Here is a 21,218-nt window from a genome sequence, read left to right as displayed (position 1 = left end):
ATTTAGGTAAGGTATGTAAGCACAAAATTACAGCCCTAAGGACAGGCTGTGAAAAAGACGGTTCTAAATAAGGTATGTAAGCTATTTAGTATTGTAAGCCAAGTTAAAGTAAAAATGATTGAACCTGAACTTTTGCAGTGTGTGCACATCCCCCTGCAGGGGAGACCATATTATTACAGGTATGGCACCAACAATTTACAGAGCACTTTACATACTGTACATTCACATAAGCCTTTGCCTTAAAGAGGAGTTCCACTCAAAAACGGAAGCTCTGCTTTTTTACGCTTTGTTTTTTGTAGCTGCTGACTTTTAATAAACACAAACTGCTGGAACTTTAAGGAACTTATGATCTAAGGTCCCTATCTCACATGCATACATACATGGGTCAATTTGTTCAGGAGCTCCTTAGCCTACCAGCATATCTTTTGAATCTGGGGGGAACCAAAGAATCTGGAGTAAACCCACACAAGCACAGGGAGAGCATGCAAATTCCATGCAGTTCGTGTTTTGACCAGGATTCGCCACGGAGACCCTACTGCTGCAAAGCAGAAGTGCTAAGCACTAAGCCACTGTGTTTTTATGTGAAGTCTGACAGTTGTTTGAAATGGAGTTCTGTTCCCCATCCCAAAAATTAAGTCAGCAGCTACATATACTGTAGTTGCTGACTTTTTACTATTGGGGCGCTTACCTGTCCAGGGATCCAGCGGTGCACTCCCCCTGAGCTGATTCTTCAGTCAGCTGTCGAGTGCTGATGCTGCCATTTTGACTAAGGGAAACTGACAGTGAAGCCTTGCAGCTTCACAGCCAGTTTCCTACTGTGCATTCACAAATCATTCTGCGCTTTGTGAATGGGCCGCAGTCCTCTGGGACCTGTGAATGGGCCGCAGTCCTCTGGGACCTGTGAATGGGCCGCAGTCCTCTGGGACCTGTGAATGGGCCGCAGTCCTCTGGGACCTGTGAATGGGCCGCAGTCCTCTGGGACCTGTGAAATGTCCCAGAGGGCCGCGGGGGAAACCATTGCACAGAGCAAGCAAGTATGACAAGTTTATTTAAAAAAAAAAAAATGTTGGAAGCTTTACAATCACTTCCAAGGCATGCAGCAAAATAGGTGATCTTTGTTTTAAAAAAGTGGTAATGCTGTTGTTGCTTAGAATAAAAGCCTACGAAATGGAGATGCCTTGTAAAAAGGAAGCCCACTCAAAATAAAAATCTTTTATGGGTCACTGGACCCATCCCAAAGAGATCTTTATCATGGCAATCCCATACCCATTTTGCCTCCATTGTGCCTGTTTAAAAGAGGTGTGGGTTTTATCTTTTGTTCAAACTACAGGTAAAACTCGAAAAATTAGAATATTGTACAAAAGTTCATTTATTTTAGTAATGCAACTTAAAAAGTAAAACTAATATATGAGACTCATTACATGCAAAGCAAGATAGTTCAAGCCGTGATTTGTCATAATTGTGATGATTATGGCTTACAGCTCATGAAAACCCCAAATCCACAATCTCAGAAAATTAGAATATTACATGCAATCAATAAAACAAGGATTGTACATAGAACAATATCGGACCTCTGAAAAGTATAAGCGTGCATATGTACTCATACTTGGTTTGGGCCCCTTTTGCAGCAATTACTGCCTCAATGCGGCGTGGCATGGAAGCTATCAGCCTGTGGCACTGCTGAGGTGTTATGGAAGACCAGGATGCTTCAATAGCGGCCTTCAGCTCTTCTGCATTGTTCAGTCTCATGTCTCATCTTTCTCTTGGCAATGCCCCATAGATTCTCTATGGGGTTCAGGTCAGGCGAGTTTGCTGGCCAATCAAGCACAGTAATCTCATGGTCATTGAACCAGGTTTTGGTGCTTTTGGCAGTGTGGGCAGTTGCCAAGTCCTGCTGGAAAATGAAGTCCGCATCCCCATAAAGCTAGTCTGCAGAAGGAAGAATGAAGTGCTCCAAAATCTCCTGGTAGATGGCTACGTTGACCCTGGTCTTAATGAAGAACAGTGGACCAACACCAGCAGATGATATGGCTCCCCAAATCAACACAGACTGTGGAAACTTCACACTGGACTTCAAGCATCTTGCAGTGTGTGCCTCTCCATTCTTCCTCCATACTCTGGGTCCTTGGTTTCCAAATGAGATGCAAAAGTTGCTCTCATCAGAAAAGAGGACTTTGGACCACTGAGCAACAGACCAGGTCTGTTTCTTTAGCCCAGGTAAGATGCTTCTGACGTAGTTTGTTGTTCAGGAGCGGCTTGACAAGAGGAATACGACATTTGAAGCCCATGTCCAGGATCTGTCTGTGTGGTGGCTCTTGATGCACTGACTCCAGCCACAGTCCACTCCTTGTGAAAGTCCCCAACACTTTTAAATGGCCTTTTCCTGACTATCCTCTCCAGGCTGCAGTCATCCCTGCTGCTTGTGCACCTTTTTCTTCCACACTTTTCCCTTCCACATACAGTCATGGCCGAAATTGTTGGCACCCTTGATATTTTTCCTGAAAATCAAGTATTTCACACAAAAAAGGTATTGCATTAACACATGTTTTGCTATACACATGTTTATTCCCTTTGTATGTATTGGAACAAATATAAAACAGAGGCAGAAAAGCAAATATGACATAATGTCACACAAAACCCCAAAAATGGGCTGGACAAAAGTATTGGCACCCTTAACTTAATATTTGGTTGCACACCCTTTGGAAAACATAACTGAAATCAGTCGCTTCCTATAACCATCAATAAGCTTCTGACACCTCTCACCCGGAATTTTGGACCACTCTTCCTTTGCAAACAGCTCCAGGTCTCTCTTATTGGAAGGACACCTTTTCCCAACAGCAATTTTAAGATCTCTCCACAGGTGTTCAATGGGATTTAGATCTGGGCTCATTGCTGGCCACTTCAGAACTCTCCAGCGCTTCTTTGCCATCCATTTCTGAGTGCTTTTTGACGTATGTTTGGGGTCATTGTCCTGCTGGAAGACCCAGGATCTTGGACGCAAACCCAGCTTTCTGACACTGGGCCCTACAGTGCGACCCAAAATCCTTTGGTAATCCTCAGATTTCATGATGCCTTGCACACAGTCAAGGCACCCAGTGCCAGAGGCAGCAAAACAACCCCAAAACATCATTGAACCTCCACCATATTTTACCGTAGGTACTGTGTTTTGTTCTTTGTAGGCCTCATTCCGTTTTCGGTAAACAGTAGAATGATGTGCTTTACCGAAAAGCTCTATCTTGGTCTCATCTGTCCACAAGACGTTTTCCCAGAAGGCTTTTGGCTTACTCAAGTACATTTTGGCAAACTGTAGTCTTGCTTTTTTATGTCTCTGTGTCAGCAGTGGGGTCCTCCTGGGTCTCCTGCCATAGCGTTTCATTTCATTTAAATGTCGACGGATAGTTCGCGCTGACACTGATGCTCCCTGAGCCTGCAGGACAGCTTGAATGTCTTTGGAACATGTTTGGGGCTGCTTATCCACCATCCGGACTATTCTGCGTTGCAATCTTTCATCAATTTTCCTCATCCGTCCACGACCAGGGAGATTAGCTACAGTGCCATGGGTTGCAAACTTCTTGATAATGTTGCGCACTGTGGACAAAGGCAAATCTAGTTCTCTGGAGATGGACTTGTAACCTTGAGATTGTTGATATTTTGCCACAATTTTGGTTCTCAGGTCCTCAGACAGTTCTCGTCTCCTCTTTCTGTTGTCCATGCTTAGTGTGGCACAGACAGACACACAATGCAAAGGTTAAGTGAACGTCTCTCCTTTTTATCTGCTTTCAGGTGTGATTTCTATATTGCCCACACCTGTTACTTGCCCCAGGTGAGTTTACAGGAGCATCACATGCTTGTAACATTCTTATTTATCCGCAGTTGTGAAAGGGTGCCAATACTTTTGTCCAGCCCATTTTTGGAGGTTTGTGTGACATTATGTCGAATTTGCTTTCTTTCCTCCCTTTTTTTGTTTTGTCCCAATACACACAAAGGGAATAAACATGTGTATAGCAAAACATGTGTTAATGCAATACGTTTCGTGAGAAATACATGATTTCCTGGAGAAATATCAAGGGTGCCAACAATTTCGGCCATGACTGTAACTTTCTGTTATGTGGAAGGGAAAAGTGTGGAAGGGAATTAATGTGCTTTGATACAGCACTTTGGGAACATCCAACTTCTATTGCAATTACCTTTTTCTGAGGCTTTCCCTCCTTATGGAGGGTGTCAATGATGGTTTTCTGCACAACTGTCAGGTCAGCAGTCTTTCCCATGATTGTGATTCCTACTGAACCAGACTGAGAGCCCATTTAAAGGCTCAGGAACCCTTTTCAGGTGTTATGGCTTAGTTAGCGGATTAAAGTGGGACACTTTGAGCCTAGAATATTGCACCTTTTCACAATATTCTAATTTTCTGAGGTTGTGGATTTGGGGTTTTCATGAGCTGTAAGCCATAATCATCACAATTATGACAAATCACGGCTTGAACTATCTTTCTTTGCATGTAATGAGTCTATCTCATATATTGGTTTCACCTTTTAAGTTGCATTACTGAAATAAATTAACTTTTGCACGATATTCTAATTTTTTCGAATTTCACCTGTATACCTACATAGGTGGATGTAGCATCGGTCTGATACTGCATCTGTCCCCCTGCTGGCTCTAAGTGTGAGAACTCAGTGATCACATGACTGCTGTGAGCAGAGAAGGGTGACTGTCTTTCACCGCTGTTTGCTCTGCAACCCCCCACACTCACTGACGCGTTGGGCTGTGGCAGGGGAAGGAGCGGCTGGCTCAGGCTCACAGGGCTCGCTAAGAGGCTGAACCAGGTGCCGCTCCAGACTCTGGGGTGGATCCCAACTTTAAAGTTGGGATCTTTCCCCAGCTTTGACCGGCCGAGTGACATCCGCGGACTTCACCCTGCTCTCAGCTGAAAACTGGTCGCTTGAGTGCAGAACGAACAGCACTCCTGTAAGGAGAAGTACAGCCAAAAGAGCTTTGGCTGTACTTCTTCTTTAATTACATAGCTGCAGAATAGAAATGTGTTCACATTCTTTAACGATGTTAAGGTACAGTAGATGATTTTTACTTGGTCCTGGACTTGGTGACCATGTCCTGTATATGACTGCTACAGCAGTCATCTTTGACACCTCTTAGTATGTCTGAAGAGAACAGACACTTGTGTAGGAAGGCCCCTGTCTAATGTCTATGACAAATAATACAAAATTTACTTATTGAGGTGCTAAATTACATTAAAAAAAAGGCAGTCTTACAAACACTGTGGTATATTGGTAATGTAGGTATATTCTTGAGTTATAATCTTGGTTTGATGTTTAGTTTCATATTTGGGTGGGTGTTAAAATGCAAAAATATTGTGGCCTGTCGCAGCACTTGCAAATTTAAGTTGTGACATTTCCTTTCCAAGTATTTGTGTAGTGGGTCATGGGAGTGGTGCTGATCGACCACAGGTGAAAACAACTTGTCAGAATACTTTCACCTGAAAGGTTACACTGCAGCTAGTGCTACTGTACCTGTTTTTGATTGTTCTATTGTAGACCCTTTGTATGTATTTTTGTTTTATTTTTTTGTGGTTTTTTTTTTTTTTTTACACTTGACGTGTCAACTTCTTTTATTAGTCATTGCCGTTAGTCACTTGCTTGTGATAAGAGTAAACTGTTCAATGTCTGCCTTGTAAATCAAAGTGATCACAGTGGCTAAATGGTTAGCACTTCTGCCTGGCAGTACTAGGGTCACTGGTTTGAGTCCCAACCATGGCACCACCTGCCTGGAATTTGCATGTTCTTGTGCCTGCGTGGGTTTCCTCCGGGTACTCCAGTTTCCTCCCACACTCCAAAGACTTGCTGGTAGATTAATTGGTTCCTGTCTAAATTGGCTCTAATATGAGTTGGAGACCTGATGTTGTACACTCCTTGAGGGTTAGCGACTGATTTGAATGTACAATATATATTGTAAAGCGGTGCTAAATTGATGGCAGTATATAAGTATATGTAATAAAACAAAGGATAATCTCTAAATGGATGCATGGTGGTTACATAGTCTGGCTGAAAAAGACAAAAGTGGTAGAGTGGGAACAAAATCATGACTTCTATGGGTGAGGATTAGCTAGGTAACACAAACACTAATAACTAATTGACTAGTATGCACAGTTTTCCAAATGGGTAAGAAACAAGTCCTAAATTGTCAAAAAGTAAGAATTATCAAATTTATTTGTATTGTGTTTGATTAACCATAAAAGAATTCATGTATCTATATTACTTAGGTATTAAACATCAAGAAGAACCAATGTATAAAGGTTCAGGATATTCCAGTTACCCATTCCTTATGCTCTCAGATCCCTACCTTCCTAATGGATCTATGTCTGCACTGGTAAGTCTATCTTAATTCTCCATTTTTTTGTTATGAAATTTGCTTGCATATCACTTTGTGTCTGGCAATAATGCCTTTGTTGGTGCGTATGACATGCACATTGCTAGTAGAATTCAGTTCATCCTACAAGACGTATTTTGTCTTTGAAGCACATTAGCGTAATTGAGATGCCGTAATTGCGGATCAAAACTAACATGCCTGAGGAACCATATGAGCCCCTAGGGCTGATATCACTTGTAGGCAGTGCTAGCAGATTGAAAACCCATTGCTACCAAGAGCAGCTTTTTTTCCTGAATCAGATTAATGCACGACAGTTAAAATCTGGCTTGTGCTGTTTTCACACTACTTATTGTCAGGAGCAAACTGTTGTAAGAGGTGTTCAGATCAGTTGCATTGCTTGCAAAGGTCAATCCATTAATAGCCTGTCTTTCAATCAAGAGAATAGAACCTATACAGTTGCTTAATCCAACAATTAACTCTTATTTCATGGAGCTGTTGGGACAACTGATTTCAACTTGTTTTACGATATGGCTTTCTATTACTTTTTTTTTTACCCAAAATATTTTGCTAGCCAAATGTGGAACACTCCTTAATGTGATAAAGTATGCAGTATCTCTATTTAGTGATGACAGATGAGTATGCGCTTTGGGCTTTTGCTGGAATATATCTGAAGAACTGTCTTTCTTTAACTTTTTCGACCCAGTTTTATTATTGCACTAGAAAATAAGTGATTTTCTACTTTAAGCAACATTAATATGTAAGGCCTGATCATGTGATTTACTGTTGTGTGGGTTCCCCCCCCTTCCCTGCCAGAAAGTCCTTATACACACTGGGCGTTATTGCTGTCTTTCCTTCTGGCAGCGGTGTTTTGGCAGAAATAAAGGCTTGATGCTTGTAACATGATTAGGCGCATCAAGTGCTTGGGTGTTATTTTATTGGCCAGAATAATAATTTTTTTTGGCCATTGAAATGAACAAATGCTCAATCGCTAAACATGCCTAGCGTTAACATGCATGTGCACACGTCAAGCATTTTTTTTTTTTTTTTTTTCCTCCAAAACATTTCTGCTACTAGTAGTGGGTTTTGTTTTCCGCCTCTAAAAGCCCCTTACTCTAAACTCCTCTAAATGCCTGTGTGTACATGGACACATAGCCTAACATGCAGCGGCTTTTAAAGGCAGAAAAACCTATGCCAGATGCCCCTAAGAGCAGCGTCAAAAATGTCTAGTGTGCCATGAGGCCAAAGATGTTATGTTCAAACACCTTAGCAATTATCAGAGACACTCAAAGTAAAAATAGGTGAGATGTATGCAGTTTGAGTAATTTGGGGGAATAATGCTGCTTTTCTATATCAATTTTGTATTCATTATATCAATACAAATAGGAAAGCAATAATGTACCTCTTTGAAAGTGAAGGTCGAAATATAGAATCATATATTAATTTCCGCATTGAACTGCAATTTCTAGCCTACGTCTGTTAATCTGAACAATCTTTAAGTTTGTTTTTTGAATGATTCCACACAATTATTTCATTGAATGCAGTGACACATTCACTATGCCCTCTGAATATGCAATGTTGGTCACACATTTCACAGAGCCTGCCTTCTAAACTACAGAGGTACTGAGTCAGGAGGCACAGTCAATACAGAAAAGAGAACACATCACCACCTCCTGCAGGCAGAAAGATAACATGGGATATGTAGTCTTTTTAAACTGAAAGCAAACCAAAAAATGAGCTGAGGAAAGCACACATAGAGTACCAAAATTTGATAAGAGATGACCAGCAGACAGGCATCACTGTCAGCCTGAAGGGAGACTTTTCAAGTAATTGGACTATAGAAAAAACTATTGGTTGCACATGTCCATTATGCTCATGTCTTGTTAGCTGATCACTGAGGGGCAGTGACAGGCACTCATTAATAGAAGCTGCATTATAACTATTGTGAATGGGGGGGGGGGGTGGACTTATCAATCATTTTTCCATCCTCCATTCATAGGTCACTTTTCATTTATAGAAACTGTAGTTGTGGCTTCTTTGAGTTGTGGAGCTGTGCTGAAAGGGCAGGCATAGTTGGGCACTCTTGATGAGGGCCTGTCACTTTTATTAACCACTTCTACATCAGAGGATTGCAAGGGGTGGGAAGATTTCAGCTAACCGAAAAGACTTCAGCACAAGGGATACCTCTTGCTGACTATAGGTAATGTTCCTTGAGCATTTTATTTATTTTAACTGCACTTAGTTTTTAAACATTATCAAGAAGACCATATAACAGACATTCTCAACCAGGGTCCCTCCACAGGCTTCTAGGGGTATATTATGCATTGATCATAGCAGATGGAGCCCCCACATACATCTGACCACGTAATGAGGCCAGCTTAAGAGGTTACTCCACTAACCACTACTATACAGATGTATTTTTTAGCAATGTAAGGAGGTCTTTCTTCCCCTGACTACCAAAGTAAGGGTGGCAGTACGCTGACAGCCACTGTAAGGGGGCATTTCTCCATCGACCACCATTTATTTTAACAATCTGCATTTATTTTCAGTTATTTTAATTTCATAAATATGGTTAAAAATTTTAGCGCAATGGGTATCAAAAATTGTCAGAGTTCTCAAATGCTCTGGGTATGCCACGTTCCCTGTTATTTTATTTATTTAAAAAGTTCCACAACTTGCCAATCATGCTGATATAATGGAAGCTTTAGATTACCTTATAGCAGAGATTGCCGAGACTGAATAATGTTCCAAGGGTTCTTCCAGGATAAAAATATTGAAAAAGCTGATGCACAAAATCCATGTTGCACAACGCATTCCAGACAAAGCTCTTGTGTTTAATTTTTGTGTTTCCATAGATTTAAGTAGTAATTAAGGAGAAAATACATGGGAGGGTGAGAAGAGTCCAAGAAAATTTTGAAGAATAAGTAGAAAGGTGGTGGAAGAGGTTAGGCAAGCATTACTTTCCTTGAAATCTTGTTCGAGCCAAACCCCATTTACTTAAGGCACCTTCCTGCCTAACTTTGAAGAGATGGGGATATATATGAATTGTGATCATATTTTGCCTAATAGTGATTTTTCTGTGATTGACAGCACCATTTAGTGGCCATAATGTGGTATTTATCCTTTTTGATTTCTTTTCAGAACAAGTACCAAATTATGGCCACTAGATGGAGTTGATAATAGGAAATCATTGTATCAAGTTAAATATGATCAGAGTTTGTGAAGGCTGGGTGAATGCTTGTCACATTTGTCCGTGGGTGTGTGTACGTGTTGTGTTTTATCTACGTATTTTATATTGGACCGTTTTGTGTTTTTAATAAAATGCTAACTGTTTTTCTTTGTTCATTGTGTTTTTCTAAGTATATTTTATGTTCAAAGACATGTTACATCGTTGGCCTCCAAAGCAAAGTGTTAGGCTTGTTATGTTAGCTTTTTGGTTTTCTAATTTAGGGTCTTGAAAACACAGCCATAGGGTTTTTTTTTTGCGTAATTATTAGTGTGGAAGAGTAACACCTGCACACCCCAGTATAAGGTGTAAAATATAATTGTCTTGTGCTCCCTTTTTATTTATCCACATTATTAGATTCACAGCACTTTGCAGTGCAATAGAACCTGGTTTGTTAATGCTGCTGGTCTTCCTTCTGAGTTCAGCTCTGTAGGAATTTGCTGAAGGTTAATATAAGACATACGTAATTTATAGTAGCTGTATTTAAAACATTTAATTTTTTAAACCTACCTGAATAAGGGGTATCTTTTTTTTTTTTTTTTTTTTTTTTTTTTTTTTTTTTTTTTTTTATATATGCATGGAGTTTGTCTGTAATTGTGTTTTCTAAAATGCACACCCTTTATTTTGTCCATTCTTGAATACCATAAGAGATCATTTTAACCTATAAAGTTGGAAGACATTTTAAGTAACAATGTACAAAGAACCTATTTTTGCCATGTGAATATAGGTGTGTAAGCGCTTCCACTTTATCACATCTCAGCTGTTTGAAATAATTGCTAGTATATACTCTAAGGCAGGGATAGGCAACTTTTTTTTTTTTTTTTTAAAGAGGTGGAGATCTACCTGAACTACATGGAGGAGGTCAAAGATCTCTGGGGGTGTGCCTTTTTATTTATAGAAAGATACATTTACTAGCGAGCCCCTAATAATTAAGACTTATCGTTCCTTCCGTGGCCACAAACCAAAGCATCGTGACCACAGAGTGTATTTCCCAGGCCGCTGGAGGGTGGTTGGGAGGTGGTGAAACTGCGGCTCAGCTGAGTAGTGAAGGAGACTTGCTCTGGCACTGAGTTAACTCGCTGAAACGGCACAGCAGGTGTGGGCTCAGTGGGGCTTTGTGTTTTTTCTTTGTGTTACACAGCACTAAAGAAACTGGCAGCAGCGCCAGTGACCCTACACCTGCTTCAGCAAGAGAGGAGCTCAGTGCCAGATCAAGTACTCCTCCCCTGCTCCGCCTGCCCAGCTCTCTCCTCCCCTGCTCCACGTGACTTCTCTCCCTGGTGTGCCCAGTACACTACTGGGGAGGAGCAGTTTAGCCATGGTCGGCAATGCAGAGACTCAATCTACCCGTCCCCTGGCCGCGATCGACAGGTTGCCAACCCCAGCTCTAAGGCTTTATGCATGAACCATTCCTTTTATTGTTTGATTTTATTCCATTTCAGGTTTTGTACTTTAACTCGCCTGTGTTTTTGCATCGTGACCCCTTCATCCACTATTTAAATGTTTGTAATGCCATTTTACGTAATCCATGACTGAGGACTTACAGCCGAAAAGCATTGGCTGTTTTACTGCTGTTTATACATGTTTTTTGGCAATAAAAGATAACCATTGTTTGATGCCATTCTGAGTGCTGACTTTGTATTTTTGCCATGCACCTTAAATGTTTTTTGTTTTTTGATTCTATTGAAACACTGTGTGATCTGCTTCTTTCTACCTTGATATAGTTGACTACATAAAACTGTGAGCTGTTCTTGGCAGGGGCCAAACTAACTGTACATACCCTGGTGCTAGAGATACTTGCTTTTTTTTTTTTTTTTTTCTGTTCTGACTTTCAGGGTTCTCTTATAAACTATTAAGGCTTCTGTTGCTATATGTCTCAGAATCCTCCAAACTGTCCTTACTCCACTATAGAGAAATTTTAGGGTGCCCCTCTGCTAGTGTTAATCATCCCACACTTTCACAATAGGAATTTCACAAAAGCGAGCATTTTTATCTTTTTTGTTTTTTTGTTTTTTTTTTCTGCTTACTTTCCTGTGTTTTTTTAGGATTTTTAGTAAAGGCTTATTTAGTCTGTGGCAATTACACAAGCAGAACTAGACTCTGATCAATCAACAATAATTGTTTTTAATCCTTTTATACTACTAGCCTTAGTAAATGGATAGGCAGGTGTATTGGACTGACTTGTGTTGAATTTATTTTTTATATGTCTTCAATTGCTTCCTGGCTAAAATTATTTCATACATCACATGATTCTTTAGGGGAGGAGGGTCTTTCTCAGCTAGACACAGCCTTCTGCCTGCCTGAGCCAAAGGCAGATGGGTTTCAGGAAATGCTACATTATCTGCCTTTACTCAAGGTAGCCACAGCTAAAAAAGCAATGGGGTGTTTTTTAAAGGGATTTTTTTAACAAAATAAAGCATGTAGCCATGGATGGGTAAGTTTGCTTTGAATATTTAAAATAAGTGTGTGTGTGTGTGTGTGTGTGTGTGTGTGTGTGTGTGTGTGTGTGTGTGTGTAATTTTTTTTTTTTTTTTGGTGCCCACATACAGTTTTTTTAGTTTAAATGTATGTGTCTATTTTAGGAGTACAGTTTTGTAATAACCTAAACTATAGGCTAGATGTGCGCCACATCCAAAACACTTGCATAACAATTTTGTGGGGAAAAAAAAAAGGTTTTGATTTTCAAACTTTTTAGTGGTACCACAAAAACAGTAACTCTAATTGTCCATTTTGTAGTCATTAACATAACATTTTAGTTTAGAAGGTTCTTTGTGATCAGTCACTGTATACTCTTTGAGTTCTGTCATAATGTTATGCCTTATAACATTACGCCATGAAAGTGGTATTCAGCCCAAAAACAAATGTGATATTTTATTTAAAATTTGATAAAAAAAAAAAAGGAAATCTTTGAGGAGGGTGCTCAGGGTGCTGATTTTATAGATATTACAATTTTGTCAAGTTTTTATTAGGATTATATTCCTTTTTAACGAAAAGTGTGTGGGGGTTTTTTTTTTTTTTTTTTTTTTTTTATACCCAGTTATGAATTAAAACCCAAAAGAAGACCTTTTATTTTATTACAGCTTACCAATTCTTGGTTGTAATGCCTGCATTAGTGTGTTTTTTTTTTTTTTTTTTTTTTTTTTTTCTTAGCCTTATGTTCTATTTTCATTTGGTGATCGAAGTCTGTTGTGCTTTTGGAAAATAAGCTCTCCAGCAGAATGTATTAGTTTGCATGGATGAGACAAACCATTTACTACTGACAGGGGTAATTTAAAGTGATCATCTTTTATTTATTCATGCATAACCTTCAGGTAAAACATACCTAACCTTTAAAACCCCAAAAAGAAAAATTGTTTGCTTTAACTGATTAGTATTCATTGGTGGTTTTCTTCAATTTGTTAGGGTATTTAAATCTGCTAATACATTTAACATGCCCCTTCCCCCCCCAGACTGGCAATACTGCTGTCTGCTGTGTCTCCTGTGCTCATTCCTCCAGAGTGGTTTATTAATACAGGAGGTGTGTTACTGGTCAGATCACCAGGGGAGAACAGAGGAGAAAAAAGTCAAACAAAACTAATGCAGTCACCACATCTATTGATTGGTAAGCTGCAACATAATACATTTTTGGGTTTAGTACTGTTTTAACTCAAAGAATATTTAGATCCACCAGTGGTGCCCAATTATTATGTTCCTGATTAAATGTTAGATGACATTCCATTTTAAATGCGTTTTTCACAGACTGATTTAGGTCTGCTTCTTCAGGAGAGCAATAGTCATATAGTATTAAGAACCCTGCCATTACCATGGATGATTTTTCTCAATGGTATAGCCAATATTTAATTTTTTGTTGCTTGTATTGAGCCAGAACCATTAAAATACCACTCCTCTGGACAGACACAGGGGTATAAAAGGGTGACACATAGCAGCAAATGCCATAAACTTGAGATCCAACTCTCAAACAAAAGTATGTTTATGTAATCGGGAACCAATACTACCTTTAGCGGGGGTGTTTCTATCCCAAACAAAATTTCCCAGCAAACTTACCAGGTAGCCTACAAAAAAACAAATTGACCTTGTTGAACTGTTCACATTAAAACAGAGTTGCACACATTTGCACATGTGGATGCCTTGTCAAGGCTTCTCTGTATACTGTGGTCTTAACTCTGTATAGCTGGTAACTGTGCTTGGAAATTTAGTGTATGATGTGCACCTTACTACAAAGGCTAGTTGCCATGTTTTTGTATAGCTTGTTTGCTGGAATTGACTTGGGGACACATTAGATGCTTTCAGCTGACATTGTACTCTTGCTGGGTCTCTAATGTGGCACTGTGACTTTGTGGAGTGGGCTCCCTCTGGGCAAACCTGCCCTTAACTAACTTATCCACTGCTATATAGGCTCCAACTTGGAGACTCTCAAATATATATATATATATATATATATATATATATATATAGAGTTGGGACCACAATAGACAGAGCACTGATGAGCTACTGCAACAATCCACATATATCTACAAACGTGTGCACCTAAACTCTTTTTAACCTGAATTGTTGGACAAGGTCAATTCTGTTTTTTTGCAGGCTAGCTGGTAAGTGTGCTGGGAAATGGTGTGTTTTTTTTTTTCTCGGTGATGTGCTTTGCCCTTCCATGTGCACCTTACTGCAAAGGTAAAAGGTTTAAGGATTTAATATTTACATATGTCCCAAGTAAATATCTATAAGCGCAGGTTCACACATGTGCGATGCGATTTTCAGGTCTGTTTTTAGTGCGAATTTCCAAAATAGGTCAACAGTGATTTAGATATGGTTTTGATGTAAATTGGCAAGTCAGGTTCTAACATGAATTTTAGGAGCGGTGGCTGCCAGAATCCTTATTCGTTTGGTGAGGAGTGGGCCTGCAAGCTGGTCTCCATGTTGTTAACCAATGACTTGTCAGCTGTTTGTGGTGTTCTGTATTGACAGCTGAATATAAATAAAAGATATGCCAGCAATACAACTTGAGGAAAAAAAAGAAAAATGCATAGTGGTCCCCTCATCCATACCAAGCTATTGTCAGCAGGCAGAGACCGAGCCTACTGGGGGTCATATATATGGTAAACTGTATGCAGCCTCAGCTACATACTGCACAGTTTGGCAATGGGATGGGAACTTCTGCCAGATTTGTATTGTCTGTCTATAAAGCTGCTGCCTGATTGGCTTAGGTGGAGAAGTGGGCAGATAATCTACAGTAAAGGGTTTTTTTTTTGCTAATAACCTCAATAACCAACAAAATTGGCCATGGATATGTATGCTATCTACATTACAGGTAAATAATGTACAAGCTAAAAGCAGCACTATGGCCAGCCTATGGACATTTCAGATGTTTAAATGGAAGACAAATGTTTTAATGTAGTAGTAATAAATGTAATAGATTTTAGCTTATACACACACACACTAGCCATGGCTTCCTCGTTAGATGCTTTGGTGGAGTTAATGTAGCAGGAAGTGGTGTTTTATATGATTATTGGGGGAAAATAGAAAACAAATGCAGCCACCTCATCTGCAAACCGGGAAAGATGTAATGTATAATATTTTTGTTTTTAGATGTACTTTAAAACAAGCTGTCATTTACTGCTGTAACTGCAGACACTGTGGAACAATTCATATTCAGAATAGAATAAGTGGAGTTCTTTTTAATTGTAGTTCAAAAACTGCAGTCATCATACACACCGATGTTGGCAAAAGAAAATCAGTTTATTCCACAAAATGATCAAAGCACATCTCGGCCTAAATCCACACCTTACAGGTTGGAGCCGTGCAGAGATGTGCTTTGATTATCTTATGAAATACTTGGCTTGTTCACTATCCCCAAATATCAAACTGCTTACTGGACCTTGTTGATCCTCAATTTAGAGTGGTCAACAGTGCCTTTTAGATATCTCAATTTTGCGCCTACACACTCTGACCTGGATTTTAAAGCGATTCTAAAGGTTAATTGTTACTTTCCATAAAAAAAGGCTATACGTACTTGCTGTGTGCAGTGGTTTTGCACAGAGCAGCCTGGATCCTCCTCCCTTCTCTCATCCCCCCCCCCGCAGGCTCTCCTAGCCCCCCTCTTGTTGGGTGTCCCCACAGCAAGCAACTTCCTATGGGGGCACTCGCTGCTCTATGTCCATTCACAGGGAGCTGTGGCTTTGCCCTGCCCCCTCTCTCCTCATTGGCTGACTAGCTGTAATTAATAGCAGCAAGAGCCAATATCTCCCGCTTGCTGTCTCAGCCAATGAGGAGACAGAGACCCGGGACAGCTGAGTCTCTTGTTCACATTGCTGGATTGCGATGAGGCTCAGGTAAATATTGAGGGGACTGGGGGTACTGCTGCACACAGGTGGTTTTTTTTTTTTGCAGAATGCATGAAGATAAAAGAACCTTGAGCCTTTACATCCACATTAACTAGACTGCTTCCTGGACTTCAACAGATATACACAAACCTGTACAGGCTCCCAGATCTTATGCTTTTTTTTTTGTTCCACAAAAACTTTATTGAAATGAGCAATTTACCAAACAAATACCCAGTAGGTTATAATCAACATCACAAGTGAGAAGGGAAGGTACATTTTCCCAAGGATACTATACTATCACATATAGAAACCATACATACAGGTAACGGACATAAGGCAACCAGGTATACACTAAGTAAGAACTATAAGTGAGGAATCTAGCCCCATGTGCATGAGGAAAGGTTTCAAAGTATGGGGTGTCATGCGAGCCTGAGTTGCAATGTCATAGGGGCCAACTAATCTAAAGGTCCGGGGTGGGGGGAGCTGAGAATCTGGTCTTCAAACTTCCCAGAGGTGGTTTGACCAGGGGGGAGAGAGAGAGAGAGGGTCTTGGAGAGAAAGTGGAGAAAAGGACCTAGAGTAGAGTGAAAGATTAGACAGAGGGGTTAGAAGAGAGGAAGAGGAGCGAGCAGAAAAAAAAGGTGAGGTGTGGGTGGGGTAAGGCAGGTGGGATGTGAGAATCGGATGAGGTAGGACAAAGGCGTCTGGAGGGAAGTGGTGGGTAAGAGGCAGGGGGCATCATCAACTCTCTAGGGGTGCCCTGCCTCTACCTCTACCTCTCTGTAATGGAATGGGTACAGCCTGGGCACACTAAACAGTGACAAAAGGGCGGTGAGAGCCGTGTTAGCTAAGCAGTTGGTCAGGGAAGATCTCCCCCTCATGTCTGCTGTATTTGGGTATGGTTTGGAAATGAAGCCAGCTGGACAAGGTATTCGTAAACTTGGAGGTATTTTCCTACGTTATTGCAATTAGTTCCTCCACATCTGCAATTTTGCAGATCCATAAAAGCCATTCTCAGATGCGGGAGTGGGTTGAGCCCTAAAGAACGGCTTAGAGTTTGGCAACTTTTACCATGTGTATTGCCAGTGATTTGAAGTACTTGGAGTGGGAGGGACGTATGGTGTAGCAGGAATTGGTCTGGGGTGAAGTCCAGCATGAGGTGAGATGATACAGTGAACCTTGGACCTGTAGGCCTGGAGTAGTGGGCAAGCGCATCAGATATACAGTAAGGAGCCCAGGTCTAAGGCTGCATCTCCAGCTATGAGTGAAAACCTGTCAAGCCATGTTGCAAGCCCTGTACCACTGTGTTTGGATTTTATAGCCATTCACCTGGGCTTGCTGATCTTAATTCTGTCAAGTGTGCCCTTAGGAAAATCCACAAGGGCTACCACATCATCCAGCCACCTATCATGCATGGATCACTTCCCACGGCACAAGTGAAAATATACACAAACTAGTGCAGTAAATCTAAAAAGGTATATAATAGAAAAATTATTGCACTTGCATAAATACAACAAATGTCCATTACACATCCATTTAGTATGGCTGAGGCATCCAGTGTGATGATGTTACATGCCCTGCCTATGTGTTTCACCACAGACTGATGTCATCAGGAGCTTGACAAGCGATCATTTTAAAGCAGATAAGCCTGACCTGCAGTCAGTGAACAGAGATGATTTCTAACTCTTGGAAGTCGGCATCACAGCTCCAGTCTACGAAGTCAAAGACTCTGCGCACCAGACCCTGGATCCAGGAAACATTAATGAATCAATCATGGTCCAGGACTCAACCACACTCAAGGAAGGCCCCACAATTAAGCAAGCCTTCTCAAGTTATCATACACCCAATCCAAGATTACCCAGGACCAGTATTGTACATAGAGCCATCAAGTGGATATAAATAAAATACCAGAAAATAAAACAACAACAAAGGCAATATACAAAAAAGTAAAGGGTAAAAAAGATGTAGAATTGGCATCTTGAGAACTAAGTAGTTTAGTATTTAAGAGTCAGAAGAAATAGGATGAACTAATAAATAGTGGGGGGGGGGGGGGAGTTAGTATTCCCTTTTAATAACTATATAATGAGTACCTCCCACTATCCAAAACCACTCCCCCGTGGGATCTTGGGTAGAAGAGGGGAGGAGAGGATGTCCTAGAAGGCAGATGCAACATAAACCACCCAAGAATGGATATGGTCCTTCTAAATTTGGAATGCCCTTTAATTGTCTCTGGGGACTCTAATTCCTGATTGGCTGAGGAAGTAGTGGGAGCCATTGGCTCCTACTCCTGTCAATCACAGCCAGTGAGCCAATTGGGGGAGGTAGGGAGTGGGCTCTGTGTGTGAATGCCCATAGAGCTGCAACTTGGGACGCTCCTGTTCAGGTGCCCCCATAGCAAGCTGATTGCTGTGGGGGCATTTGATAGGAGGGAGAGGCCAGGAGCGCCTGCAGGGGGCCAAAGAAGAGCAGGGCCAGGGCTGCTCTGTGCAAAACCACTGCACAGAGCATGTAAGTATGACATGTTATTTAAAAAAAAAAGAGATTAGTATCATTTTAAGAAGGGAATCTGAGTTTGAGGATTGTGAAGGCAATTATATTACCCAACATCCCCCTAAGGTTTATGGTTAAAATCTGCGAAATCTGTTTTAAATAACAAGGTGACAATCGCTTGTTACACTGCTGAGGGCGTCAGTCTGTGATGGAACATGTGACGGGTGAAGTAATGACGCTGAACACCGCAACCATATTGTTGGATGTGCAATGTGCATTTACTTGTATCTGTGTGGAATAGCTTTTCTATTAAAGTATTTTTAGATTTATTGCACTGTGTAGCAAGTTTGTCTATGTTTTTGAGGTATATTCTTTCTTGTCGGAAATGATCTGTGCATGAGAGGTGGCTGGATAATGTGGAAGCCTTTACTGATTTTCTTAAAGGCACACTTGACTGCATTAATCACTTGCCTACTGGGCACTTTTACCCCCTTTGTGCTTAGGCCAATTTTCACCTTTCAGAGCTCTCACACTTTGAATGACAATTGCATGGTCATGCAACATTGTAACCTTATGAAATATTTATAATTTTTTTATAAATATATCCCGTACGAGCACGCCGATACTTCTGACAGGAAAAATTAATGAACTACCACGGTGCTGTTGATTGAGGACTACAAGCCGAGAGCCGCTAAAGCTGTCAGGACCTGTATTCCATTCGTTCACAGGACTGTGTTTTTGGAAAGTGACAGCTAGTACGGGAAACTTCTCCCCGTATTTCTGTCATAGGGAGAGGGGGGAAGCGGCTGCAAGATTGGGAACATGTTAGATTTTCCACCCTAAAAACAGGTGGAACATCTAACATGTTCCCAAAGGTCAACTTATCCTTCAAATGTTTGGAAAATGTTGTAAAAGTTTTAGCATCATTGAAACCTAAAAAAAAATCCAGGTAAAGCACACATTTTCAATTCCATTCTCTTGCCCCTCCCTGTTTCATTTTGTCCAACCTGCCTGTGTCCCTGCACAAACTAAAAGGCCTCCATGCTACTCTTGCAGAACCAGAGCGTTCTTGCCAATGATTCAATGCCAGAAAGGTTTTCAGGGTTTTACCCTAGCCTTTTCAGTGTTAGAAAACCAAAGGAGAACATCCACTCAATCTTTGGTCTGAAACTTTTAAATGTCTTCATTTGAGTCCAACAATTTTGCATGGAGTTTACCAGGTCTGTCATTTCTGTATGCCACCTTCCATTATGGAGACTTTCTAGCCTCTGTGGACATCAGCAATGTGTGCTTGCATATCTCCATCAATGCCACCTTTTTGTTAACTGCTGTACAGTTTGCTCAATTTCACTGCAGACCCCGTCAAAGCATTCTGTCATCATGGAACAAATCAGTTCAGTCTTTGGACAAATAGAATAGCCTGGTGGCTCAGGAATTCTGCTGAGGATTTGGGAAAATCTTTCCACTGCCTTGGAAGATCATTACAATGTACACCAACCTGAAGGGCTGAGAGGATTCTTCGACATCTTGTTGGTGCAGGCTTTTTTTCAGCCAGAATAACTATGTAAAAAAAAAAAAAAAAAGTCCATCCAGTTCAACCATTTAAAAAAAAAAAAAAAAATTAACATTCTGGATCTCCAAACAATTTGGTAGTCCCTTCATCACTGTATACCCTAACTGCAGGGTCATGGGATCAGGATCCAGCTGGACAATGCCACAGCAATAATGTACAGTATATGAACCACCACAGAGGAACCAGAGGTCTTGCTTTGGCATGAGTGGTAGAAGGTATTCCAGCCTGGACAGAAGACCACATTCTAGCCTTGTCATTCACAGTCTAGGCATGCGTGGTTGGCAGGAACCAGAAGCTTCTGTGTTCCAAACTGCTGTCTACTAGGTCGTGAGTGCTTCTTGGTCTTTTCAGTATTAGGCAACTGTTTCCCAGATTCACAAGGCTGTAGCCTGGTCTTTTATTCACAAGTTCTCTAATTTTTTTCCACATGGATATTCAAGCCTTATCTAATGCCATATGGTCCTTCAGGCAGTTCTTAAAGCTGCAGGCTGCTCCCAGTTTTATTATGTAAGGTCCTTCAGGCAGAAAGAACAAATCTGAAAAATGTCTGTGCACACACTCACCCAGACAGATATATTCAGAGATTTATCAAACAGTAGCATTCTTCAAGAGACAGGAAATCTTTAGTTTGCATTTAAAGCCTTAGGGACAGTTTTAATACTTTTTTTCAAAATGGGGTTTAATAATGAAATGGTCAAAATGGTGCAAATAAAATGTTTACAGAAAAAGGGTGTTACAAGGAATTAATCAATAAAGCAACAGAGAATTAAAAAGGAGTTGAAAATGAAGAATACTTGCAAATCCCTTGGTTTTAGTAGAGTCCAGTTGATCAAGGAAAAACCGGTACAGTGGCTCTCTCAAGTCCGATTATGTGTTCCTTGGTTGATGGTAAAAGGAGAGCTATTAAAAGGTCCTGACATCCCCTTTTTTTGTGGTGTCAAAGGGGTGTTGGCAGAGACCATCTAACCAATCATCTGGTTTAAGGGGTGAGTGCTGAGAGGTCACTACATTTCTGATCAAATTTCAAATACAGTTTCTTATTCTTATAAGTATTCATATTTCTGAATACCTACCATTTTACAGACTGCTGCCATGTCGATTATTGTCCAGCATGAAATTTGCTTCAAAATGGATAAAGATATGACAGGTTTTGGATATCCTTTCACTTGTCCGCGGAAGTGAGAGGAGCGGGTACCTGTCAAATTCGGGTACCTGCCATCCCCCCTCCTCAAAG

At 40.7% G+C, this 21,218-nt stretch overlaps 1 protein-coding gene across 5 annotated transcripts in view; it reads left to right on the top strand.

Moving 5' to 3' along the window:
* Positions 1-21,218, top strand: part of TCF7 (transcription factor 7) — a 411,229-nt gene that overhangs the window by 6,456 nt on the left and 383,555 nt on the right. For all 5 annotated transcript variants that reach the window (XM_089669958.1, XM_089669955.1, XM_089669954.1 and 2 more), the window contains exon 3: positions 6,275-6,381. In XM_089669958.1, the coding sequence (XP_089526084.1) occupies positions 6,275-6,381 (107 nt within the window). The remainder of the gene's footprint in view (positions 1-6,274; positions 6,382-21,218) is intronic.

Source organism: Staurois parvus, unplaced genomic scaffold (genome assembly GCF_062004578.1).
Source record: "Staurois parvus isolate SC_StPar_1 unplaced genomic scaffold, SC_StPar_1.0 ptg000085l, whole genome shotgun sequence".
NCBI lineage: Eukaryota > Metazoa > Chordata > Amphibia > Anura > Ranidae > Staurois > Staurois parvus.
Note: the sequence above shows the minus strand (reverse complement) of the source record. Positions and strands in the feature narration are given on the sequence as shown.